General features: G+C 37.7%; 1 protein-coding gene across 15 annotated transcripts in view; it reads right to left on the bottom strand.

Annotated features, from left to right (window-relative positions):
• Positions 1-2,039: 2,039 nt before the first annotated feature.
• Positions 2,040-27,868, bottom strand: part of arfgap1 (ARF GTPase activating protein 1) — a 73,678-nt gene continuing 47,849 nt past the window's right edge. For 7 of the 15 annotated variants that reach the window (XM_087994891.1, XM_043710394.2, XM_043710390.2 and 4 more), the window contains 10 exons: positions 25,487-25,587; positions 18,482-18,562; positions 18,267-18,378; positions 16,321-16,377; positions 15,892-15,924; positions 15,551-15,580; positions 11,645-11,701; positions 8,127-8,186; positions 5,518-5,585; positions 2,040-3,673 (listed from right to left, as the gene is read on the bottom strand). In XM_087994891.1, coding sequence (XP_087851017.1) covers positions 3,373-3,673; positions 5,518-5,585; positions 8,127-8,186; positions 11,645-11,701; positions 15,551-15,580; positions 15,892-15,924; positions 16,321-16,377; positions 18,267-18,378; positions 18,482-18,562; positions 25,487-25,587 — 900 coding nt within the window. In that variant the 3' untranslated portion in view covers positions 2,040-3,372. The remainder of the gene's footprint in view (positions 3,674-5,517; positions 5,586-8,126; positions 8,187-11,644; positions 11,702-15,550; positions 15,581-15,891; positions 15,925-16,320; positions 16,378-18,266; positions 18,379-18,481; positions 18,563-25,486; positions 25,588-27,868) is intronic. The other 8 variants (XM_043710388.2, XM_087994890.1, XM_043710392.2 and 5 more) reach the window with 8 other exon arrangements.

Below are 27,868 nucleotides of genomic sequence, written 5' to 3'. Positions count from 1 at the left end.
AGATGGAGTTTAATTCAGATAAATGCAAGGTGCTGCATTTTGGGAAAGCAAATCTTAGCAGGACTTGTACACTTAATGGTAAGGTCCTAGGGAGTGTTGCTGAACAAAGAGACCTTGGAGTGCAGGTTCATAGCTCCTTGAAAGTGGAGTCGCAGGTAGATAGGATAATGAAGGCGGCGTTTGGTATGCTTTCCTTTATTGGTCAGAGTATTGAGTACAGGAGTTGGGAGGCCATATTGCGGCTGTACAGGACATTGGTTAGGCCACAGTTGGAATATTGCGTGCAATTCTGGTCTCCTTCCTATCGGAAAGATGTTGTGAAGCTTGAAAGGGTTCAGAAAAGATTTACAAGGATGTTGCCAGGGTTGGAGGATCTGAGCTACAGGGAGAGGCTGAACAGGCTGGGGCTGTTTTCCCTGAAGCGTCGGAAGCTGAGGGGTGACCTTATAGAGGTTTACAAAATTATGAGGGGCATGGATAGCATAAATAGACAAAGTCTTTTCCCTGGAGTTGGGGAGTCCAGAACTAGAGGGCATACATTTAGGGTGAGAGTGGAAAGATATAAAAGAGACCTAAGGGTATGTGTATGGAATGAGCTGCCAGAGGATGTGGTGAAGGCTGGTACAATTGCAACATTTAAGAGGCATTTTGATGGGTATATGAATAGTAAAGGGTTTGGAGGGATATGGGCCAGGTGCTGGCAGGTGGGACGAGATTGGGTTGGGATATCTGGTCCGCATGGATGGGTTGGACCGAAGGGTCTGTTTCCATGCTGTACATCTCTATGACTCTACGACCCTGTTGAGCCTCTTAAGAATCATGCGTTTTTCAATGAGATCATGTTGTATTCTTCTAAACTCCTGTAAGAAGAGCCTCAACCTATCTAGCTTTTGTTTAAAAGTCAATCTCCATACTGGGCATCATCCTAGTGAACCTTCTCTGAACTGCCTCCAATGAAGTAGCTTTCCCCAAATAATTTTTCTCACACATCAGCATTCATCACTGCATATAGCTCATACCACATAACAACTGCCGAGTCAACATCAATGCAATGTAGTTCAGAGTACCATTGTTATATAGGTTGCTACTTATGCAACTCAGTCACCATTGAAGATCAGATTTTCCAAGAAGCTCAGAGACAGGAGTAATTGCCATTTTGAAAAACATTCCTTGCTCAAACCCTTGGAGGTTTTGGAAATTTCATAAGCATAAACTCAAACTGAACAATAATAAAATTAATAATTCTAACATACAGTGAATAGAAACTCCACTACTCAGTTTCAGAAGGAAAAAGGTTTGGCCATTGTTTACTCAGAGACTGTTAAAGGAACAGAAATGTATTGGGTTTGGAGCCTATAGGACTGAGCAAAGGTCACTTTCAATACCCATAATGTCAACAAAGTGTGCACCATATTTACAAGCTGACGATGCTAAAATATAACTGATAAATCAGAAAGTACCCAATATTTTGTACTCGAAAGCAGAATACATTCACTTTGAAGAATCTTCACACATTGAATTCCAATCGTCACTACACCAAAAGTCATCATGTAAAGTACAGATTTTTAAACAGATAACTTTTATTTGTTTGCATTGGAGAAATAAATGATTTAGAAAAAGTGCACCACCTATTGACCAAAGAGTGACAATATTAGAGGGCTGGAGCATTTTTGGCCAATGCAGAACTTCAGTCAATACGGTATCATAGGAACTGTTACATTAAACATGCACACAAACTCTCACACATACCAATACAATGAAGAACATAAATTCTGCTCCTGTAATAGTAAGTGATAGGTATATGTTGATCAGACCTCAAGAAGTATCACTCCTGTTAGAGCATAAGAAATAAGTATGGGAGTGGGACATGTGGCTCTTCAAGCCTGCTCCATCATTCAAGATGATCATAGCTAGTCCTGATGTTCATTACATTCACATTGAAAGTGTTCAAAAATTGGGATGTCAAAGTGAAAAGAATGAAGTCTTAAAATAAACTGGAATGTTAATAACTCTTCCCATGCAATTAAGAAAAAAGACAATCACTTTCACCTGCTTTATTGTCATACATCAACAAATAAGCGATCACACTCAAAAATGGGTGCAAAATAATTAGCAACGCAAGTTGCTATACAGAATTTGTAGATATTCATTCATGTCAGCAATCTTCCATGTTGGCTTTTATAACATAAAAGCTCAATAATCCCAAGCTACAGAATGAGAATACATTAGCTTGTTTCATGCTCAAAAATATTGCACAGATTTAATCAAAAAATCCAATACTGAAAGATCACTTATCCATATTATATCCACACTATATGCAACTGGAATGTTTCTTTTGGTGGTGGGGGTGGAGAGATAGGTTTTGGAGGCAGAAGACCAGACAAGAAATGTCACTGCACTTATAAATCTAATACTTTAGAAAAATTAAAGCTGACAAACCAGAGAATGGATTTAATTTCTGAACATTAAACAAATAAAAGATTTTTATGTCACGTCATACATTTAGACTGGAAAAAGTTTCTGTTCTAGTTTGATGCCAAAGGCCAGTAAAATTATCCACATTTTGTTTAAAATTGACATAATGGAGTACTCTCAGCCCCAGATGAATATTTAATAGACTAATTTATTCTTTCATCTACTATTTTAGTGGTGTTAACCGATTGATGTTAGAAAGTGTTAAGATAGTAGATGACAGAATGTTATAATAATTATATAGTCATTTGTAAGGCATGTAAAGTGAAGAAGGAGCAGAGTTAGTAATCAATTATGATTGGATTAGATTAGTCAAATGAATCATCTATAACCTTATTTCTATCATCTAGGGAAAACTATAATAAGTCACACTGAAAACACCAATAATGAATTTGCAAATGCTACCTGCCCTGTACAATTGCACATAAAAGCTGAAGACAGACACAATATAGCACATGCAGTAAATGCTACGTTTGTTGTGTTTCTGAAAGAAAACCTGAGCTACAATAATCGCTGCACTACTTAACTTTACATTTTTCTCCTTGATACCCTGCAGATTTCTAATGAATGTTTGTATGTGCAAAAAAAATTGTGGCAAATTAATGGAGAAATTATATTGTCTTAAAAAGAAAAATGTATGTGTCATGTATTCAGTGTAAAAATGATACATTTAAATTCAAAGTATGCAAAGGGTCAGTGTTCTGGTTACAATACTGATTGCTCATTGTAAAGTCTCCTTTTGTTGGTAAAATATGCATGTAACCAGCCTCTGAAATGGAAAATAGATTTATGAAACATTGATTCTTTATAGACAGAAATAGGAACTGGTTTATGACAGCAATGAAGCCAAGTAATGCAAAGTGAATTGCAGGTCCATTCAATTTCAGGCACTTTCCCAAGCTACCAATTTTGATTGTCCCATCCATCATCCACAGTTCCTTCACTTTCTTTCTTCGGCGACTTTTTATTTTTGCTTTCCCCACCTGCTGCCCAATTATCATCCCAACTGTCCCAAGCATTGCTACCGTTTGCTTGTTTTTTCATGCTGTTCTCGGTGCCCCACGCATCATCATTTTTTTCACCTGATCCCCAAGCACCAGCATGAGATGGCATCTTCATCTTGGAACTCTCATCCTGATCAAAATTTTCCCAGAAATCATCTTCAAGTCCACTGTTCTGATAACTTTCTCCAACCGGGTGGCTGTAGTAAAGAGAATACAACAGACTTCAGAAGTGATCAGGCATTTGAAAAATAATTTGTAATGCAAGCTGGACCTTGTACAAGATTTTCAATTTATGCACGAGATGGTGTATGCGCTTTTGTGCCACCAGACGAGACCACTAAATTTAATGTTACAATCTGACTAAGGACCAGTATTCATTTTTAAGTTGATAAATTGAGATCCCAGGTCACGTCCTACGTGTATAAAGTCACAAAATTCCACAGTTTTGAACAAAGAATGATAAACTACTTTACAAAAAGTTGTAGATTGTATTACTGTTCAAACTTATATTCCAGCATCCAATTAGAGTTACCCTAAGATAATTATTAATAACAAACAAACCTGATTGAATACCCTATAGAACACACTGAATACCAAATGTTGTCAAGACAGATCCCACTCAGTGAGCCTAATTAGTGACATTATGGGACATCAAAATTTTACTGAAACTTTACAAGGGTTTCCAATTCTTCTCTTTCAAAGATCTAGCTTCAAATGCTCCCTCGAAAGCCACTCCATCATGGAATTCCTCAACAACTACTCACATTTGGATAATCCACCTTCCATTCCCGGGTCTACAAACCTGGATTTTGGAAACTACACTCTAGAACTTACTCTCAGGCACAAATGCAGCTTTTCAGGGACAGCTAGCTTTACCAAGCCTCCAATACTGCTGCTGCTGAATTCTCCACTGCCCCATACCCCCCCAAAACATTCTTCAAGGACTTACCTCACCCCTAACTCCAACACTTAGTTACACCTGCTGGCTCCAAGAACATCCCAGAGTCCCAAGTGCACAGAGCTATCCAAGTACTCTTGGGACATCTGAGTTCTAGTACACAGAACTGACCATCTTCTCAGCAGCACAACTTTAACAGCAGAATGTTTCTGCCTGAAAGCTGCAAGAAGCTCTGTCTCATTCTCCAAATGCCTCTGACACTTGAAGTATTCTTCAGTGATCCATGAACAGTTTTGTTTACCTACTGAAAGCCTTGCAATAAGATCTGCCCTTGCTCCTTGGCAGAATTGAACTCAAGCGTAGCAATCCCTTAGAACTCTGTGTACCCCGAATTTTGCAAAATTTCAGAGTTTGCTGGCTTACACAGTAGGAATTGCATGCAAAAGAGAGTATTTGAGCACAGTTGCAATATCAATGCATTTTAAAAATGTCACACATCAACACTCCAATAAAGTTCTGTAGTTCTGTAACAGTTCAAAGATTCACCTAATTGAGTGAGGGTATCATATCTGTCCCATAGTTCTACCTCAGAAATAGAACAGGCTAGCCTTCCAACCAGTTACAAACCTGGATGCCCTCTGCGATTACATGCAGTGGCATAAAACATAAATATAAAATACCATAAAACTCTTGATCTCATGACCCCAAAATTGCAAAGATATTTCCATATTTATTTTAAAGAAACGATCAAGTTGTTGAACACAAAGCTAATTTATTACTAGTCAGAACGAAATACTACACAAACTGGGCATGGCAAATTTTACCATAAATGCACACAACTTCAGTGTCATACCTAAACCTTCTCACTGAAGAATATTGCATACATTGGAATCTCCAACATATATTAAAAAAAAATTGATTTGATAAATAGATGGGGGTGGCAAATCGTCGACAGAAGGAAACAGTTCTAATAATTTCTATTTGGATCATAGGCATAATTGTCCAAAGAATAGAAGAGAACATAATTCTGTTAATGTATTAAACTTGTTATTTCTGGATCCATAATGATTCATTAAACTATTAAGTTCTACAAATGTGATGGTTTTATTTAAATTTATTTAAATGTGTTAAGTTGCACATTACCTTTCAGAATCCTTATTGGTAAAGAAAGAACTGACATCTTGCCACCCTTTAACGGTCACTCCCTGCACCTATGAATGTTATTAAAATGCTTGAAACATCATTCCAGTATAAATCTAAAATCATATTTAATTATATACACAAATTAAAAAAAATAAGAATTGATGCTCTAACATCAGCTATTAGTCTTCTATTACTTAAACCAAGAAAACAAATACAGTTCCTCACATCAATGTTATCATTATCATACAATACTCAGTAAAGTATTAGAACTCAGGTTATAACCAGTTTAAATAGACTAAACCTTTTCCTACATACTAAGTTGGGGAAACTCATGTAACAGTCCAATGAATTAAGTATTTGATCACTGAGGTATCAATATAATATCGAAATTTCATTCAATATACAATATTACAATAAAATATGAAATCAGAACATAATTCCAGAACCACACACATCTTAAGGCTAACCATGATTCAAGTTATCAAATCTTCCTCAGAACCAAACTTTAAAATTATGTATTGGTTCTCTCTGCAATTTTAATAAATAAATCACTTTTCCACATAGACACTCACCGCATCAATTATCATTGATAGCAAAAAAGAGGAAAACACAAAATTAGTACTGAATCAAAAAGGTTTGCATGACCACTCTAAGACAGATTTCATACCTGGCAACTGTGCAGCCAAGAAATTTATATACAATTCTGATGTGAACTGTAATGTTATCTAATTTTGCTTAATGGTTACATTAAATGTACAGTGCAAGTCCAGAGGGAGTCTCAACCGATTTCACTCTGGTGTGAGGTTGGCTTCACTTCACATTTGTACAGCAGGGTTGATACCAGATCACAACTATGTTCAAGGGCAAAGAACTACACGCAAGACTGAAATACCCAGTAGGAGAGTCACAGCACTCCATCCACTCCACCCAGGAATTCCTAAAAATCATCAAAAACACCAAAATAGAGGAAGACGAAACAATGATCTCATTCGACGTAACAGCACTGTTCACCTCCGTCAACATCGACCTGGCAAAGGAAACACCTACCACACTTTTAGAAGAGACCATCACACACACTCCAACCACCATCAATCACATTACCAACGAAAACATCATGAAGCTAGTGGACCTGTGCCTCACCACCCACTTCATCTTCAACAACATAATCTACAAACAAACCAACGGCACACCCATGGGTTCTCCGCTATCAGGATTCATAGCGGAAGCGGTAATGCAAAGACTAGAACAAACAGCCCTACCAACCATCAAACCAAAAATCTGGGTCCGCTATGTAGATGACACCTTTGTCATCCCAAAATGAAACAAGATAGAAGAGACATTTAACATAATCAACAACACCCTCACAGGCATAAAGTTCACCAAGGAGGAAGAAACCGACAACAAACTCGCATTCCTGGACGTCACAGTCCAAAGAACGGACAACGGAGAACTACAAACCTGTGTATACAGAAAACCGACAAACACTGACCAAATACTTAACTACACCAGCAACCATCTCAACACACACAAATGAAGCTGTATCAGAACACTATTCCAACAAGCCACCTCACACTGCAGCACAGACGAACTTCGGAAAACAGAGGAGAACCACCTATACAACGTATTCAAGAAGAACGGATACTCAAAAAAATACAGTCCGCAGATTCCTCAAGAACAAACCACAACAAGCAGACCAAACCCTAACCACCTTACCATACATCAAAGTTGTTTCAGAAATGACAGCCAGACTACTAAGACCCCTCAGAATCCTAGTAGCACACAAACCCACCAACACTCTCAAACAAAAACTAACAAACTTAAAAGACCCAGTACAACCCATGGACAAAACCAATGTCGTCTACAAAATTCCACGCAAGGACTGTCACAAACATTACGCAGGACAAACAGGAAGTAAGTTAGCCACCAGGATACACGAACACCAGCTAGCCACAAAAATACATGATCCTCTCTCCCTCGTAGCCCTATACACAGATGAAAAAAAACCCTCCATTTCAACTGGGACAACACATCTATCCTGGGACAGGCTAAGCAAAGACATGCCAGAAAATTCCTAGAGGCCTGGCACGCCAACCACAACGCCATAAACAAACACACAGATCTAGATACCATCTATCAACCCCTCAGAAAACGAACAGGAAATGACATCACCACAAACCCCATCCAGGACAAAAATATAAATAGCAAGCAGGAGACAACAGCTTCGCTTCACTTGGAGATCGCCACTGATGATGTTACCTAGCCAGGTAATGAAACGTCTGGATATCAAACCTACAGCTCAGCAAGCAAACCTACACTCTAAACCTCAACCTGAGCTACAAACCTTCACAAACTTTGCAAACTAATGCTGCTGCACATAAAATCTTTACAGTTTCTATTCCATTAGTGAGTTTCCCAGCTCAACTGACAGCTGTAGTTTTAAGAACTTGATTTTTTTTCCCCATCTTATAAAATTTAGTTTTATACTGATCCAGGAAGGCACTGTGAACTATTGTTTTTTCAACAATGTGGCCTTTAACCTGTTCTAGCATCAGTTGCACAGTATATGAAGGCTGGCTTTGAGACTTGACCAGCTGCATCTTTCTTCATACCTTATTAGCAATGTGTGACACACCAATGGATACATCATCTAAAAATTTCCCATCTTTCACCTGTATATATAAAAATGCCTACAATTAAAAATAAAGGCAGTTTTGAGAGTTACACAACAATTTACAGAATACCTTTATCGATGAAAAATAGAAGAGTGCAAATATCCAAACATTCTCTAGGTGATGATAAATATCGAGATCAAAAGGTGGGAATATAATAAAACTATCAGTGATTTTAAGAACGGATAGTGACCAAGACATTATCAGAAATAAATGGACATTGCACCAAAAGGAAGTGTATCAATGTCTGACCATTTTGATGAGCTCCTCTGAAGAAAAAAGGGAAGCATAAAAAGTCAGCAAGATATTTCAAAGCATGGGGTTTCGGAGCTAACAATGTTTGTAACTGGTGGAGTGATATCTAAAGATCAGAGGCAGACACAATGAAGTTGCCATTAAAGAATAACATATTTTTAACAAACTAATATACATCTTTATTTGTCAATCATTTGACTTAAAATTTTCAAAGTGCCACATACGAATATGGACAAGGTGGTAGAGAGAGGAGGAACAATCAGGCTTTCTTCAGTTTCCACAGTTGAATAGTTTGTAAGCAGTATTTGCCTCAATTGTGACACAAGATTTAAAAGAACAACCAGTTGGGAAAGATATTAGAAAATCAGAAGCAGCTATGGAATTGCATCCCACCTGAAGTCAGTGCCTTCAGGCAGAGTACAGAAAGTTAGAATGCTTTCAATAATAACACTTATTCTTCCTTTTTGAAGGAAGATACATGAAATCATTAGGTAATTAATCTGCTAAACAAAACATAAAAAGATCAAAAATGAAATTATTAGCTATATCAGATGTTACTATTAGCACAAATACTAGGCTAAAATAGCGACTTCACCTCTCTATTCATACAATGCTGCCTGCAGGCAGTCATTTCTTGGGATATACATCTCCAGAAGCAGAACACACCCAAAATCTGGTTTGGTTTCTATGGTGACTGATAATAAAGGTGAATGGCCACTGAACATATTGGCTGATTACATTAAATATCTAGGCTAATGTGATTTCCATGCTACCTGGCTGTACACTGGAACAATTTAAACAGACAACTTAACAAGTAATATTATGACACCAATTAGACTCAAAGCAGTCCACAGTAACATTTGATAAGGTACCACATAAAAGACTCATGACAAAGATAATGGCAGATCAAATTAAGGGAGATGTGGCGAAAGGAATGGAGGAATTCTTGAGGGTAGATTGCAAAGAATGAAGATCAAACAGAAGTCTTTGCAATGAAGAGATATGCTGAACAGTATTCTACTGGGATCAGTTTCAACCCTGCTGTTATATTTTGCACATGTGAAAAAACATACTCAGAGGCAGACTGAAAATTGTTTATTCTAATGTGTGGACAAGAGGATGTGGCAAATGAAGAAAAGCATTATCAAGACTGGAACAGTCCATAAAAGTAGAATAAGCACATACAGTTCAATACAGAAATAGTTAGAAGTAACAGCCTTTGGAATCAGAAGTGAAAGAAATACATTTCAAATAGTAAGATTTTAATTGTACAGGAATAAAAGAGGATCATATCTACATATGTATATCCCAGGTGGCAAAGCAAGATTAAAAATAAAGCTTTTTTTGTTGTATATAGAAGCACAGAATGTAGGAATGATGACGCAATGTTGAACTTGAACATCCAGACTTCAATTACTTGGAACACTGTGCACAATTTCGGACATCCCATTATAGGACAGAAATCAAAGTAGAAACAGCGCCAACTACCAGTGAAATGGACTGTCTTTGATGTGCATTCTAATATATATGGAATATTAAAACACTAACTGCCAAAGGAATATGACAACAAAATGTACAATTAAACATCAATAAAACCATAAAAAATCATCCACAGGTAGGTGCACGCAATATAGACCAATAAGCATAAAGAAGCGCAGAATTCACTATTTCTGAAAGTAGTATTACTTATTAGCTTCAAGTATCCTTATAGGAATGAAACACGCACCCAAGTAGCATGGAATGAGGCTTTAAACATTTAACTAAAAACAGAATACGAATGCCAAAACTGTTCAAAACTAAATGCCTCAAACAAAAATAACACAAAGATAAATATTAAAAGTAATGGTACCTTTAGAAGTTTGATTCTCTAAAATCCAATACCATTACCATAAAATGAAAAATACTTTATGGCTAATAAGTTATAAAATGTAACACAAACAGATAAATAGTCTGCACAATTTCAATACAAACAATGGGTCAACTTTTACTGTAAAGATATCCCTGCTGTTTATGGATAAATGGTACATTGACTTCAGATTAAAGCAAATATTCACAGCCACACCACAGTTAGTAGCACTCTCACCTCGGTCAGCAGGATGTCAATTCATATCCCATACATAGTTTGACCACAAAAATCGACTCAGAGGTCACAGGACAACAGGTTATAGTCCAATAGGTTTATTTGAAATCACAAGCTGTTGGAGCACTGATCGACCGTTAGGTGAAGACCTGTTTGTCTATAATCTACTGTCGTGAGACATCTGCCTTTGTCCACCGCAGTACAACACAGGCACCTCTACATCATGGCTACCAGAAAAATCAAGAGTGCAGTATTGAGGGAGTGTTGCATTTTTGGAGGTGCTATCTTTTGACATTTCACCAAGGTAGTGTCTGCCTCTCCAGGTGAGCATAAAGGTTTTCATGGTAATATTTCTAAGAGCAGAAGGGCTGTCCTCTGTATCCAGGCCAGTATTTAACCCTCAATCTGCATCACAAAAGTAGATTATCTGGTCATTATCATCCTGATGTTTGGAGGAGTTTTGGGGTGTGTGCAAAGTGGCAGCTCAGTTTCCTGCAATGGCTATGAAACACTTTGAATTTCATGACTGGCATACATTGAATGAGGAGACGCTACTGATATTTGCAGAGTGGCCACAAATTAAACTCACTGCAAATATTTAGGATTAGTAATTAATATACTATTTTTAGTTATGCACTTTAATCACCAGAAATCAAATTTCTATGGCACTGCAAATTAAATATTTTTTTTTTTACTTACTTGCTGGTGAAGAATATTCAGGTGTTGCCAGAATGCAACTGGAGGGTCCAGCTGAATAGTTATCCAGGAGTTACAGAAGAATGTTTTAATACAGTAACATTTCCTGGGCAACAACTAAATTTGAGTGATCAAAACCCTTTGAATTCTGACTTTAAAGGGACTTCAGAGGGGTCTAGAAGCAACTCAATTTCCTGGTCAATTCTCATGGCGTTGACTGCATGAGGTATTCTGCATAGTCCTAATGCACAACTCCAGCAACACAGTGATCATTGAAATATCTGGGCAACTAGCTGCAGAAAATTGTCTGCCAACCGATTACATCCTCTTGATTGGGAAAACGATTGCCCAAAACTCAAGTAGTAAGTTTTTAAGTACATTAGTGCACTGATAATAATTTTGAGCTCCTCAAGCAGGGTTGCATTACCTTGTCCTGAGCAGGTTTAATGACATTCTCATTAATTGTATGACTTAATTCTGTAGCCTATTTAAAAACAAGAAAGAGTTCATCAGTACTGAAATGAATGCATCGCAAATTTATTTCAATCACGAGAAGCAAATAGTTTAAGGATACACATGCTTCAGCTTGAACCACAATACATGCAGACAAGACACAAGGACAATGTCAACAAAACAGGCTTGCATGACATAGCAATCAAGGTTTCAGTCAAACATCTATTTCAATATTGCATGAATTCAATCTAATGCATGAAACACAAGAAGGACGCAGTCCTGTTTTTAAGTTCAGTCAGGCATATAGTTTAAGCTGAGTTCGAATTCTAAAGGTCTCTCCCAAGTAACTATTAAAGAGATCCACGCTGCATTATTTTAAGAGTTTTTAATGTCCTGTGCCCTGCTTAGGATTTATGTTCAAAATTTCATTTTCAGTACAGAAAAACTTTAATATAAAGAGATAAATTCAACTTTCATGGGGGTGCAAAACAGACAAGAGCAAATCAACCACATGCACTGCTGAAAAAGAAGTTGAGTCGAGGGAATGGAAGGTGGCCAATTCATAACCACTGGTTTTCTACTTCTACCAAAGCAGAATTTTACCTCCAAGGCGCAAAATAAAATTTTACTGGAGAGCCTCCAAACTCATTTCGAAAAAAGATTGTTGACCAGTTAGCTAAATTTCCACTGTAGAAGAGAATTTTCTGCGCTAGTATGTAATCACATTTGTAAGCCATTAACTTTTACAATTACTTAGACTCTGTGACCTTTGAAGCTTTCTATCTAAATCAGTAATAAAACTATAATAAAGCTATAAAGGTCTTCCACAAAGGCAGGAAAGATTGTGTGTGTCTGGAAAACAATGTTAGTATGATTTTGTTTACAGAAATATTTCAATTTTAAAAGGCTTTATTGGCTATATTACACAAGTTTGTGAGATTTCCTGCTTGTATACAAAGCTGGACTTGAAACACAAAGGATTACAAACAAACATAAATGCAATGCTGAGACTGAGCTGTTAGTATACCTGCATGGTGATGACATGAAAAGGATCTGATGTCTGACTCGGTCAAATAGCCTGCCATAACTCAGAATCCAAACCAACACTAAGTGCGGCTAACAACGCTGTGACACAAATTTTTTTCCCAAAAACATCTATCAGTGGTTTCAGGACAGAAACCACTTATGTAAAACAAATTTAAAATATTATGGGTTCTGGAGTTCTGAAATAAAACCAAAGTGCTGCAGAAGCTCAGCAGGTCTGGCAGGTTCCATGGAGAAAAGGAACAGAATTAGTGTTTTTTCACGCAGAGGGTGGTACATATATGGAATGAGCTGCCAGAGGATGTGGTGGAGGCTGGTACAATTGCAACATTTAAGAGGCATTTGGATGGGTATATGAATAGGAAGGGTTTGGAGGGATATGGGCCAGGTGCTGGCAGGTGGGACGAGATTGGGTTGGGATATCTGGTCGGCATGGACGGGTTGGACCGAAGGGTCTGTTTCCATGCTGTACATCTCTATGACCCTTCTTCAGAACTGGAAAAGTGGAAAATGATGTTGTTCCACCTAGTTTACCCAACCACTTTCTACAATGTAAAACAATATAGACATTTTCAACCTCTCTCTTCAGTCATACCAGACTCGAAAGGTTAACGCTATTTCTCTTTCTACAGATACTGCCAGATCTATTGAGTTTCACCAGCACTTTGTTTTTAAAACAATACGTGAACTTGGTTCGATACTTTTACTTACTTAGAGTCACAGAGTCAGAGACGTACAACATGGAAACAGACCCTTCGGTCCAACCCGTCCATGCCGACCAGATATCCCAACCCAATCTAGTCCTACCTGCCAGCACCTGGCCCATATCCCTCCAAACCCTTCCTATTCATATACCCATCCAAATGCCTCTTAAATGTTGCAATTGTACCAGCCTCCACCACTTCCTCTGGCCGTTCATTCCATACATGCACCACCCTCTGCATGAAAAGGTTGTCCCTTAGGTCTCTTTTATATCTTTCCCCTCTCACCCTAAACCTATGCCCTCTAGTTCTGGACTCCCTGATGCCAGGGAAAAGACTTTGTCTATTCATCCTATCCATGCCCCTCATAATTTTGTAAACCTCAATAAGGTCACCCCTCAGCCTCCAATGCTCCAGGGAAAACAGCCCCAGCCTGTTCAGCCTCTCCCTATAGCTCAAATCCTCCAACCCTGGCAACATCCTTGTAAATCTTTTCTTGCAAGTTTCACAACATCTTTCCAATAGGAAGGAGACCAGAATTGCATGCAATATTCCAACAGCTGCCTAACCAGTGTCCTGTACAGCCGCAACATGACCTCCCAACTCCTGTACTCAATACTCTGACCAATAAAGTCCTGCTAAGATTTGCTTGCCCAAAATGCAGCGCCTCGCGTTTATCGGAATTAAACTCTATCTGCCACAGATCCTGTTGTAATCTGAGGTAACCCTCTTCGCTGTCCACTTTACCTCCAAGTTTGGTGTCATCTGCAAACTTACTAACTGTACCTCTTACGCTCGCATCCAAATCATTTACGTAAATGACAAAAAGTACAGGACCCAACACCGATCCTTGTGGCACTCCACTGGGCACGGGCCACCAGTCTGAAAAACAACCCTCCACCACCACCCTCTGTCTTCTACCTTTGAGCCAGTTTTGTATCCAAATGGCTAGTTCTCCCTGTATTCCGTCAGATCTAACCTTGCTAATCAGTCTCCCATGGAGAACCTTGTTGAACGCCTTACTGAAGTCCATATAAATCACATCTACTGCTCTGCCCTCATCGATCTTCTTTGTTATTTCTTCAAAAAACTCAATCAAGTTTGTGAGACATGATTTCCCACGCATAAAGCCATGCTGACTATCCCTAATCAGTCCCTGCCTTTCCAAATACATGTACATCCTGTCCCTCAGGATTCCCTCCAACAACTTGCCCACCACTGAGGTCAGGCTCACTGGTCTATAGTTCCCTGGCTTGTCTTTACCACCCTTCTTAAACAGTGGCACCACGTTAGCCAACCTCCAGTCTCCCGGCACCTCACCTGTGACAACCGAAGATATAAATATCTCAGCAAGAGGCCGAGCAATTCCTTCTCTGGCTTCCCACAGAGTTCTCGGGTACACCTGATCAGGTTCTGGGGATTTATCCACCTTTAACCGTTTCAAGACATCCAGCATTTCCTCCTCTGTAATCTGGACATTTTGCAAGAAGTCACCATCTATTTCCCTACAGTCTATATCTTCCATATCCTTTTCCACAGTAAATACTGATGTAAAATATTCATTTAGTATCACCCCCATTTTCTGTGGCTCCACACAAAGGCCGGGTTGCTGATCTTTGAGGGGCCCTATTCTCTCTCTGGTTACCCTTTTGTCCTTAATATATTTGGATTCTCCTTAATTCTATTTGCCAAAGCTATCTCATGTCCCCTTTTTGTCCTCCTGATTTCCTGATGCATAAAAGCTGACCTCTACTACCAGCTAATATGAAGTCGGAATAAAATTGAAGTTGAAGGGAAAAGAGAAAAATTAATGGAGTTCTTTATACCATGACAAAATATCATTACAATGATAATACTAGTGGTACCTTCAGACAATTTCTGGACTGCTAAATGGAAGAGGTAAACCACAGCTCAGCAACAACTTAAAAGGTTCCAATCATGCATTTAAAACACTTGATAAACACTCATTACTTGTGCAGACAAACTTATGATTCAAAGCAAATTCCTAAAATTTGAGTAATCACATAAAATCAAAGTGATGTTGATCAAAATAAAAGGAGGATATTGATGCTACACATTGAACGGACACTGTTGCTAGTAAACAATCTATCGTGCTTGGAAAACGAACACTTTACCGGCTCAGACTGCTGCTTGTAGCCCCAAACCTTTATCCAGCAAGAAAGCAACAAAGGACAGAACAACCACTTTTAGCAATTCAAAAATTCCCAATATTATTCCTCATTACCAAGGCGCCACTCTGCCCCAAACCAAAACAAGATTATTTAATATGCATTCAATGCCGTAAATATGAATTGCATTTGAAAAGCTGGTTAATCTGGAGTGGAAAATCTAAATTCCAGTCCTTTGATTGTTCTGCCAAAGCCTGTTATTTTGGGTGCTAAACTATCTCAGCCACATCTGACAGTAGTTGACATACAGAGTATGGAACAACATGAATAAAGAAAAAAACAGGTACCTTTTGTGTTGCCTGACTTCCAAGTTTCACTGCCTGGTGAGCAAAATAATGATTAATTTCACCCACATATCTTCAGTACTTTTCATCATTAATCTTCTTTTAACATTACTCTCCTTCAATATACAAACTTGTCAAAGAAAACCACATTGAAAATGTCTTAATTAAACAAAGAATGTTTTTGTGCCTGACTTTTGCTTTTTTTTTTTAAAACACACACTGCTTACAAAAATGTAGAAGCAACAATTGTACTTATTTTTTTAAAAAGAAGTGCTTAGACTTTTGAATTTCTCTTTAACATCAACTATTAAATTAACAACATATGAAAGGTTCAGCAAACATCAGTAACAAAATAAAAATGCATTACTGCATTTACCCAATTGAAAATCTGTTTCTGGATATAAAAGCAGAAATTGCAACAGTGCTACTTACACCTTCTTTTGCAGCTGATGCAAACTTAGTGGCCCCAACAGTAAAACTGCTCCAGCCCTGTAAAATAGTGAATATATCCTAAATTAATTAAGGCCATTCATTAGATTTTGATTTCTGAGATGGATTTGAATTTCCAAATTTAATAATGGACAATAGTTCAGAAATTTGGTAATGTGAAGCTTTGAACAACTGAACTTCTAAATCATATTGACCATTTTTCTGTTCTCTTCCCACAAGCTCCAGTCAAGCTGACCATAGGTCAAGTAGCTAAGCAGTGTTTGCAAATAACTACGAGAGAAGATTCCATACATTCATATGGACGGATCAAAGGACTTGAGCACTGGGCTAAAGTTTGAAAACTTAAACATACCCATTTATATGCATGGCTAGAAATTCAAGTTAGTATTCATAGATTTCAAAATAAGGTTACCAAAAATGAAAACTTTATATTAGTTAAAAACAAAAGGTTAGCAGAAAAATAACCCAGGTATTGATCTTGAGACCAAAAGAGAAAATGCTGGAAAATCTCAGCAAGTCTGGCAGCATCTGTAATGAGAGAAAAGAGCTGACGTTTCGAGTCTAACTGACCCTTTGTCAAAGCTTTGACAAATGGTCAGTTAGACTCGAAACGTCAGCTCTTTTCTCTCATTATAGATGCAGCCAGACCTGCTGAGATTTTCCAGCGTTTTCTCTTTTGGTTTCAGATTCCAGCATTTGCAGTAACTTCCTTTTACTGATCTTGAGATCCTTACTATATATTGCAAATGTATTAGCAGATCTGTCAAACTTAGAGTAGACCTGTGACAGCACATTCATAAGCCAGAAAGACTTGAATATAAAGTCCAGACTGACATTTCAGCATAGCACTAAAGAAGTTCTGAAGAGCAATTGATCATTCACCACCTTGTCTTATGTGTCTTATGTGACTAGTGTTTCCGCTTATAAAAAAAATTACTATAATTCTTTGATGAGAAGGAAGTTTGAAAGGTGCATTTGGCAGTTTTATCTTTTTTAAACATGATATTGCTCCAAAATGTCACCAAGGTTGCAATGTGGGACTCCTGAGCTGGAGCTGGTCTGTGCTGACCACTTTGTTTCTTTTTATTCCCTCTCTGTTTTCACATTTTTTTTCTTTTTAACCTCCTATCCTCTGTGATGTCTGGGCTGAAATCCAGCATGGACCCAGACTTGAGGGGGGAGTCCACCACAGGCTGGGTTGGAAGGCCTGTTATTCTGAACTCCTATTTCTTTATTTTTCTAATTTTGTTTTCACATAAGAATACCTTGGTACCTAAGATAGCACCCTAAGTAGAGACTTGTAAACTTTTCATTGTCCTCATGCAAGTACGTGACAATAAAGATAATTCTTGCTTAGTGATAATTAGAATCATTTATTATAGGGTCAGGTATCATAGCCTCTTAAGGCTAGAAAATCTAACTGTCATAAGCAAGCATGAGGTAAGAATGACATTTAGTTAAACAATGTGCCCCATATGTTCTTGAAACTACAAAGCCTAAATAGTATTACTGCAATTTCCAGCTAACAGTCAGAAATTGTCACATTAACAATCATAAGAAATATTTGTGATACCAATGTAACTGCATTTTTTACATTGACTATTCAAAGAATATTACAACACTTTATTTGAAAATCAATATACAGAACAAAAATCTTATGTCTCAGAGTAAGTTGTTAAAGCCAGCATAAAATCAATTTTCCTCAATAAACAGAGTTAAGTAATTTGTACTATAAGTACAGAGTTCAGATAACAGGTACAAGGTTACTCCCAAATCTTTATCACAAGATAAAATATACTTGAAAACAGTGTCACTTGGTGGTCACGCATAATTAAAATTAGGTATTAACTAGTAGTCCAAAAAAAAGGTCTCCCATGAGAGTTCTGAAGTAAAACCATAACTATAACAAATCCAAGATTATTTCATACCGAATAAAGAGAAGTCATGGCGTTGTTGAGAAAATCATCTTCCTTTTTCTGAGGAGATGGACTGTTTCCAAATCCAACGTAACGATTATCCTGACTACCAAATCCTCCGCCACTTTAAAGAATGAAAGGAAATTAATCATCACTCCATCAACTGAAAAACAACAAAAGGAAACAAAATACATCACAGATACCTAGATAGAAATGTAAAATTTTACCTTTGATAGGAATTATCATCGTTGAGCCAGTCCTCAAACATTTTATCAGTAGATGATCCAGGAGCTTGGTTAGGTCTGGAACTACCAAAGAAAATATGTAATACCATAAATGGAGAAAAAAAAAATGTATCTGTAACAGTGACATATCGATATAACAAAGTGGTACATGATGATTCCTCAATGCTTTTTTTAGCTTGAAACACAAGAATGGAAAGCTTTCAACAAGGTTCTGCATGGTAGATTAATTAGTAAAGTTAGGTCACATGGGATTCAGACTCAGCTTGTTAATTGGATACATATTGGCTCAACAGCAGGAGACAGAGTGATGGTGGAGGGTTGCTTTTCCAACTGTCACCAGCGATGTTGCACAGGGATTGGTGCTGGGTCCTCTTATTTGCCATTTATACAAATGAGTTGGACGACAATATAGAAGGCATGATTAGTAAATTTACGGGTGACACCAAAATTGGTGGCATAGTAGATAGTGAAGAAGGTTTTCTAAGATTATAAAAAAGTGAACTTGATCAACTGGGTCAATAGGCTGAAAAATGGCAGATGAATTTCAATCCGGATAACTGTGAGGTATTGCAATTTGGTACAAAAACCAAGGGTAGGGCTTATACAATTAATGGTAGGGCCTTGACTAATGTTGTAGAACAGAGGGAACTTCGGGATTCAGGTACATAATTCTTTCTACAGGGTGGTGAAAAAGGTGTTTGACATGCTTGCCTTGACTGCTTTGTTCTTTGAGTATAGGAGTTGGGAAATCATGTTGAGGTTGTACAGGACATTGGCAAGGCATCTTCTGAAATACTGCCTCAGTTCTGGTCACCCAGTTATAGGAAGGACATTAGCAATGTGGAGAGGGTTCAGAAGAGATTTACCAGGATAATTCTGGGTATGGAAGGTTTGAGTTATAAAGAAAGTCTGGGTAGGCTGGGTCTTTTCTCACTGGAATGTCGGAGGTTGAGAGACAAACGGATAGAAGTTTATAAAATAATGAGGGGTAAAGAGAGAGTAAATGGTAGTTGTCTTTTCCCTAGGAGATTTTAAGACCAAGGGGTCACATTTTTAAAGTGAGAGGAAAGAGATTTTAAAAAGATCCAAGGACAAATTGGGTAAACAGAGAGTGGTGCGTATGTGGAATGAACATCCTGAGGAAGTGATGGATGGGAGTACAATTACAACGTTTTAAAGACATTTGAATTAGTATATGAATAGCAAAGGATTGGGGTGATATGGGCCAGGTGCAGGCAGGTGTGTCTCGCTTAGTTTGAGATTGTGTTCGACATGGATCGGTTGGACCGAAGGGTTTGTTTCCGAGCTGTACGAGTCTATGGTTCCATGTTGAAAAGGCAAATAACAAGACTACATATGCATTTTATAATGGGACAGCACAGTGGCTCAGTAAATTGCACTGCTGCTTCACAGCGTCAGTACCCGGGTTCGATTCCAGCCTTGGGTAGCTGTCTGTGTGGAGTTTGCACATTCTCCCAGTGTCTGCATGGGTTTCTTCTGGGTGCTCCGGTTTCCTCCCACAATCCAAAGATGTGCAGCTTAGGTGAATTGGCCATGCTAAATTCTCCATAGTGTTCAGGGATGTGTGGGTTAGGTGCAATAGTCAGGGGCAAATATAGAGTAATAGGTAGGGAAATGGGTCTGGGTGGGTTACTCTTCAGAGGGTCGGTGTGAACTTGTTGGCCAAATGGCTTCTTGCCATGCTATAGGGATTCTATGATGTTAACATAGTTGTAGCATTATTGTTGATAGCCTGCTCATGTTTTAACCTATTTACATGAAGATTTGCAGAATGCCATAATCTGTGCATCATAGTTCAACTAAAACATCAAACATCAAAATTAAGCAATCACAGAAGTAATAAAAGACAATACTACTAGTCGTCAATTTTTTGAAAAAAATCAAACTTGATCCAAGCAGAAGAGAAGCCAAGTTGCTGCTAAGTGAACAAAGCATTCAATAAGCAGCTGAACTCAACTGATCATGCAACTTGGCTAGATCACACTCCTGCAGGAAATACCCAAGTGGTGCAAATGAAGAAACAGCCAAATTATCAGCTTAACACTGTAATCATCCACTAGACAATGTGGAGTCACTCCCCAAATGAGGGCCACATATAATCAATATTCAAATGGAATCAATTATTGAAATACATACTCCTGTTTAAATTTTAGTATTATTAACAGGGAAAAATATAGTACAGTGGAAATTTTATATTTGCAGCTGTAAACTTAAAGGAATGCAATGCCTCACCTCAAAAAGTTAAATTGAAATTCTGTTAAATCTTCAGACATTTAAATTTAATATCCTTCAGTCTGTTACAATTACTTAATCTTATTTGCACAGAAAGATTAAATATCTTCAGTCCTTAGTTTTCTCTTCAGTTTACTATGTCACCAGTTTTATTGAAATTTTATGATCTCCAAAATTTTTCCTTTATATTAAAATGCTTGATGAAATATTTAATCTAATTAATCACAAAGTTCACTTTCTGTGAGACAGACCTCATTATTGAAAATTTTAAAAAGCATCAGTTCCAATAATTTGATCCTATCAGTTTCAAAATGCATCCATTAACCTTGAGGCACTTCACCTTCATATAATCACAGAGGTCAAATACAAATAATAGGCTCTCTTTCCAAAACAAATTCATGGCTCTCCCATCACAACATTGAATTGCCTCTTTAACAAATTCAGACTTTTAAACTAATTACACCTGGAAAACACTCTGCATGAAGAAATGCTTCCACAATATCAATCCTAAAGACGTCTTTTTCCAGTTCTTACCTACAGTCTTCATCCTGCAACTATAGTTCAACTTGCAATAGGAGTCTTAATCAATCTTTTCTTCCATACCAAAACATGGATACTTCTACATTTTTTTCCCTTTTAACAAACCTCATGCACTCTTTATTTAACAAATCTACTGCTGGTGAAACCACTCAATCCTCAAATTGCATAGAATCAATGCCTACACCTCTTCAGTCAAACTGGTGAGTCAACGCATCTAGGTAGCTTTTTATACTTGGATTTTCCCTAAAAACATTTTTTGCTCCATTCCAGGTACAATTCCTGCTTCTTGCATTTGATGGCATAACTGAAGGCTTTCATAATCAACTTTCAAATCTCCTTCCTTGTTAAATCTGCCTGCTCTTTTGTGCAGTACAGACAGTGAAATGTGTCTGTATTGCTCCTCTCAACAATTTAATTCTATCTTTATTAATTCATGACTAAACAGTGCAGATGTGAAAACGTCTGCCATATACTAAATTTACCCATCGACTGACAAATCTAGTTAGACCGTATCATGCATTCGGCTCCTGCAGTCTTCTTCCAAAACTGTTCAATAATCCAGGATCATTGTATATTGCAGATACAACTACTAGCTTTTTCTCTCCACTGCCAATTGTCTCCTTTAATCTCTCTTCAATGTATCCTCCACACTCAACCCCTAAACTTAAGCACTTTTGCCTTTACTGACTTGCCCACCAAGCCAAGCTTCTCCTGAAGATCCTGCCTGCCTCAGCCCAGTGCATGCATTGGTTCTCAGTTTCCCTCATTTCATTTCATGGTTCAAGTTAATTTTAATTATGGAAGCTACCTTCAGCATTCTTGACTGTTCAAATTAAATTACTGACAACACAACTCTCCCTCCTGATTCACATCAGTTCTTATTTCCTCCCTTTCTCCGACCACTGTCTCAAATAGAACCACAGTGTTCACAATGTTGCCAACCTATTTCATTCTGATAGAAGTAATAGCCAAGGACTGAATAGGGATATTCAGCATGGATTTGTGCGAAGAAAGTCATGTCTCTCAAATTTGATTTGAGTTTTTTTGAAGGAGTAATCAAGAAAATAGATAAAGGCAAAGTAGTAGACATTGTCTACATGACTTTAGCAAATTCTTCAACAAACTTCCACACAATAGACTGGTTAACAATGTGAGATCACGTGGAATTCAGGGAGAGTGAGACTACAAAAGTTGGCTTGATAGTAGAAGACAGAGGGTGATGGTAGAGGGTTGTTGTTCAGACTGGAGGCCCATGACCAGTGGTGTGCTGCAAGGTTTGGTGCTGGGACCACCATAGTTTGTCATTTATATAGATGATTTGGATGTGAATATAGGTATGGTTAGTAAATTTGCAGATGACACCAAAATTGGTGGTATAGTCGACAGTGAGGAAGGCTATCTCATAGTGCAATGGGACCTTGATCACCGGGCCAACGGGCCAAGGAATGGCAGATGGAGTTTAATTCAGATAAATGCAAGGTGTTGCATATTGGTCAGACAAACCAGGGCAGGACTGACACAGTTAATGGTAGGGACCTGTGGAGTGTTGTCAGAGAGATCTAGGCGGTGAAGGTACATAGTTCCTTGAAAGTGCCGACAGAGTAGAGAAGATACATGTTTGGCACGCTTGTCTTCATCAATCAGAACATTGAGTACAGGAGTTGGAACATCGTATTACAGCTGTACAAGACATTGGTGAGGCCACTTTTGTGAAGTACTATATACAATTCTGGTGACCCTGCTACAGGGAGGATGATGATATTAAACTGGAAAGGGTGCAAAAACAATTTACAAGGATGTTACGTAGACTGGATGGTTTGAGTTATAAATAGAGGCTAGATAGGCTGGGGCTTCTTTCCCAGGAACATAGGAGACTGAGAGGTGACCTTTTGGTAATTTATAAAATCAAGAGGAACATAGATAAGGTGAAATAGCCCAGGGCAGTGGACTCCAAAATTAGAAAGCACATGTTTAAAGTGAGAGGGGAAAGATTTAAAAAGGACCTGAGGAGCAATTGTTTCCATACAGAGCATGTATGGAACAAGATGCCAGAGGAAGTGATAGAGGCAGATACAATTACACCATTTAAAAGACATTTGAACAGGGACATTGGTAGGAAAGGTTTAAGAGGGATAATGGGGCAAACACAGGCAAATAGGGCTAGCTTAATTTAGGAAACATGGCCAGCAAGAACAACTTGGGCTGAAGGGCCTGTTTCCCTGTGGTATGATTCTTTAATCAGCAAAATACATTTTTAGGATTGACATGTGGAATGATTTCTGAGCCTCTAATGCAAGTATTTGCTCTTGCTGTAGGACATTAATATTTTATTTTCAATTACATTGTTTATGGTTTTTGATATTGGGCAGGCCTAGCATTTTTAAACTATCCTGCTTTTGTACTGTTCCTTCATGTGGACTTAAAAGACAGACTGAATTTTCTAAACTATACAATCTGCTAATAACAAACAAGCACATCCAGCAGCAAAAGATCCAAAATTAAATTTAAGAACATGCAGATCACCTTTAATTTTTGCACTCTGATTACCAAGCCTTCTAGCACTAGATTTTTTCCTTAACTATTTTCGTAAAACTGTTCACGATTTTGAACTTTACTCAAATCTTCTCTTACCAACCTCAGCAATGATGACCATGAAGTGTGGATGCAGAATCTTTAAATATTTTTAAGGCAGAAGTAGATAGATTTTCAATTATCAGGGATTCGCAATAGTATACAGTTGAGGTTAAAATCAGTTCAGCCGTGATCTTATTGAAAAGTGAAGCAGACTCAAAGGCTCGAGTGACCTACTCTCATTCTTTGTTCATATATCTGTAGATAGCTCTTAACCACGATGTTGAAGTATGGTAAATTAGCTTGCATCTGTATCGTAACTTTGTAACTTAAATAATTTTCACAGTTCGTATCAGTTAAATTGTATGTCAAGCAGGTTATTCAGATGAAAGGCCAAAGATAGTAGCTCATGCTAGATTATAAAATGTGTCAACAGTCATGGTTTTGAAGAAAAGATTCCACCAACTAAATGATCAATTTGTTGTTAAGAACTTTAAGTTAATGAAGATGGTCTTTGATGTTTTTAACTAATTTTGGTGAAATATTCATGTGCATTAAGTCGTGTAAACTATATTGTCTATTAATAGATTTTGAGGGGTAGAAAGTACACATCCATCCTCTTTTATATGTAAACACAGCCGATCGTTTCTGTTTATACGACAGCAACAAGGAGCTGCCTACATTTTAATAATCAAATCAGTTTGGATTTAAACTACTTAGCTTGAGAACTGTGAACACAGATTTAGTGAGCTCATAATACATGTTCCTATATTAGATATTTTTTCTTTTCCAATGACCATAAAGAAATTGTCTGTTCCTAGAGTGAAAATTGTCCTGTTCATTCACACATTGTACATAAAATAAACTCGTTGCTTGAGTGAAGCTGTGCCACAACTTAATAAGAATGTTTTAATCAGCCTGTTGTAAAAGGAGAATGTGTGCAGCCAATATATCGAATAACTATCAGTTACAATTCTGAGGTCATGCTTTTCACAAAAGTTTGGGCAAAATAAAGACACACTTCAGATTGTAGAGGATGAAACCAAAAGAGAAAATGCTGGAAAACCTCAGCAGGTCTGGCAGCACCTGTAAGAAGAGAAAAGAGCTAACGTTTCAAGTCTAACTGACCCTTTGTCAAAGCAAATTTAATTTGCTTTTACCCTTTAGCTTGTAGAGAATGATGTGTCCACCTAATAGGACAGCTGGCTATGCAGAGTTCAAGAACAAACAAAAATGACCTTGTGAAAAACGCAGGACTCAGGATTCGACTGCTGAAGACTGAACATAATTAAGATTTAAGTGCAATATGTTTACTGTGAGTCACAAGAGAATCTGGTCTACAGAGTATTGTGTGAACTGAACTCCAAGCTTAATTGTTATAACTTCTTCTTGCGTTTAAGTTGCCTTTGAATTTAATAAAACCAGACCTTTTATCTAAATTTTGGTGTCAAATTATGATATCCAATGTCACTGTCGTCTATAAGTGACTTATTTCAGCAAGTATATAAAGAAAGTTACATATCCTATTGGGACCTATTTACTCTCATCAGTCTTACACTATACATTATCGGCAACAGTGGAACACTAGCTTTGGGTAATAGAAGAAAAGTGATGCCTAAATACCGATGAGCTGAAGAAATAGATACTTTGGGCTGTGGTGGGGTCCAATTCCGAGCTTCTGATGTTTCAATAGACCACTCTTTACCTTCAGCTAAAGTAGCAATCTGAAAATCGATAAGAAAAACAAGTGCATGTAGTGTTGTCTCTCAGAATGACAGATGGGACAGCTTGCAATTTTTTAAAACATAATTTCATAACATATTATGGATCCAGAGTTTTTGTTTAAAAACCGCATTAATATGAATGTGTACATTGTTAATGATGCAGAAGCAATGCGGTTACCAAGAAACAAGTTAAAAATGTATGCCAAAACTCAACACTATTTGCTCAAAGTAACAGAACACATGCAAGATGAGACAACAGAAATGATGCAAAGACATTGTTTTTAAACACTTCCCTTAGAAGTCTGCTTTTTTTTAAACACCGAATTATGGGAAATTTACAGTAGTAAGTACTTTCTGAACCAATTAAAAAATTAATTCTTGTTTGTTTGCTAATTATTAATATGCAGGTCAAGTAAGGTGTTCATCTGGACTGAAACTGGCGATAATTTTGCATCATTGAACATGAACATAATTATTCCCTTAAGGATTTACACATCTTCGATATTCTTAATGACAATATATTAGTCTTGGTACTCCACTAACATGCTGAAGGAAGACAACTTTAAACAAGCTGCCACGAGAACCAGGAGAAGTAGACAAGCAAATGTTTTTATAATTTTAATACACAAGCATTTATTGATCTGGATTACTGCCTCTATTTTCCATTTCTACAAAACGTCTTGACATGTTTACTACTTGAAAAGGACTATATACATATATTAAAAAAAAAGTTGTTGTCTTCCCATTATCCTGACATAGAGCACTATAAATCAAACCGCCTCATACTGACCTCTCAATTTCTGCACTTTATTTGATATAAACCATTGAGATGGACTAGCTAAAGCTCCAATGACAGCACAGCAAATTTAGTCTGCATAGTCAAAACATGCACATCAGGCCAATTCAGTTTCAACTCCCAGTCTGTGTTAAGTGATTAGTCTCAGGCAGATTAGTTGGGTTTCTATGAAACTAAACTATTGCTCTTAGTTTAGTCAATGTAAATAATTGAGAAGGCCTTCCACTTCTGAACATTATGAACATAAGAAATAGGAGGAGTAGGCCATCTAGGCCTACATTCGAGCCTGCTCCGCAATTCAATAGGATCATGGCTGATCTTTTCAAGACGTTAGTTCCACTTACCCACCCTCTCACCATAACCCTTAACTTGTTTACTGTTCAAAAAATCTTTGCTTTAAAAACATTCAATGTGGAAGCCTCAACTACTTCATGGGACAGGGAATTCCACCGATTCACAATCCTCTGGGTGAAGAAGTTCCTCTCAATTCAGTCCTAAATCTGCTCCCTCTAATTTTGAGTCTAAGCCCTCTTGTCCTGGTTTCACCTGCTAGTGGAAACATTCTCTCTACTTCTATCTTATCTATTCCCTTCATAATTGTATATGTTCCTATAAGATCCCCTCCTCATTCTTCTAAATTCCAATGAATATAATCCCAGTCTACTCAGTCCCGCCTCATAAGTCAAATCCCTCAACTCCAGAATCAACCTAGCGCATCTCCTCTGCACTCCCTCTGCAGCTAGTATGTCCTCCCTCAAGTAAGGAGACCAAAACTGCCCACAGTACTCCAGCCTCACCAGCATCCTATTAAACTGCAACATAACAGCCCCGCTTTTAAACTCAATCCCTTTAGCAAATGAAGGACAAAATTCTATTTGCCTTGTGCCTGCAGGCCAACCTTCTGTGATTGATGCACAAAGACACCAGGTCCCTCTGCACAGCAGCATGCTGCAATTTTTTATAATTCAAATAGTAATCATTTTCACTGTTATTCCTACCAAAATTATGCAGTAGCCCTAGTTGTAAGTGTGTATATGCTGACAGTATTGAAAGGTCAAAATTAGCGTCAAGTGGATGGCCAACACACTATTCACACAAAACAGAAGCTCCTCTGGCAAATTCTGCAAGGATAATATTGCCCATGAAACTTTACCCAGAAGATGGAGAGGGACGGAAAACAGATAAGCAGCAGAATTGACAGGTAAATTGCTATTAATATTTGCCCAATTCTTAAAATGTCTAGTGATTAACTTTCAAAAGTTTTCTCATCCATATATTTTCTTCAAAAAGTAGATAAACATTCTGCTTAACTTCAGGTTGCCCAGGTTTAGCTAACAACAATGGATGCTTTGTGAACCATTGGAAAGATTAATTCTTTTTTTCCTTAGTGCTTTTCTATTTTTCCCCATCGAATTTCAACAGGCGTCAATCATAAAGAAGTGTGACAATTACTCTTTTCAAATAGTGCCTTGAGATCTTGAAAAT

This window comes from Chiloscyllium plagiosum, unplaced genomic scaffold (genome assembly GCF_037043375.1).
Source record: "Chiloscyllium plagiosum isolate Xiang-an unplaced genomic scaffold, Cpla_swu_hap1 HiC_scaffold_15, whole genome shotgun sequence".
Classification (NCBI taxonomy): domain Eukaryota; kingdom Metazoa; phylum Chordata; class Chondrichthyes; order Orectolobiformes; family Hemiscylliidae; genus Chiloscyllium; species Chiloscyllium plagiosum.
The sequence above is the reverse complement of the archived record's forward strand: the minus strand, read 5'-3'. Positions and strand labels throughout refer to the sequence as shown.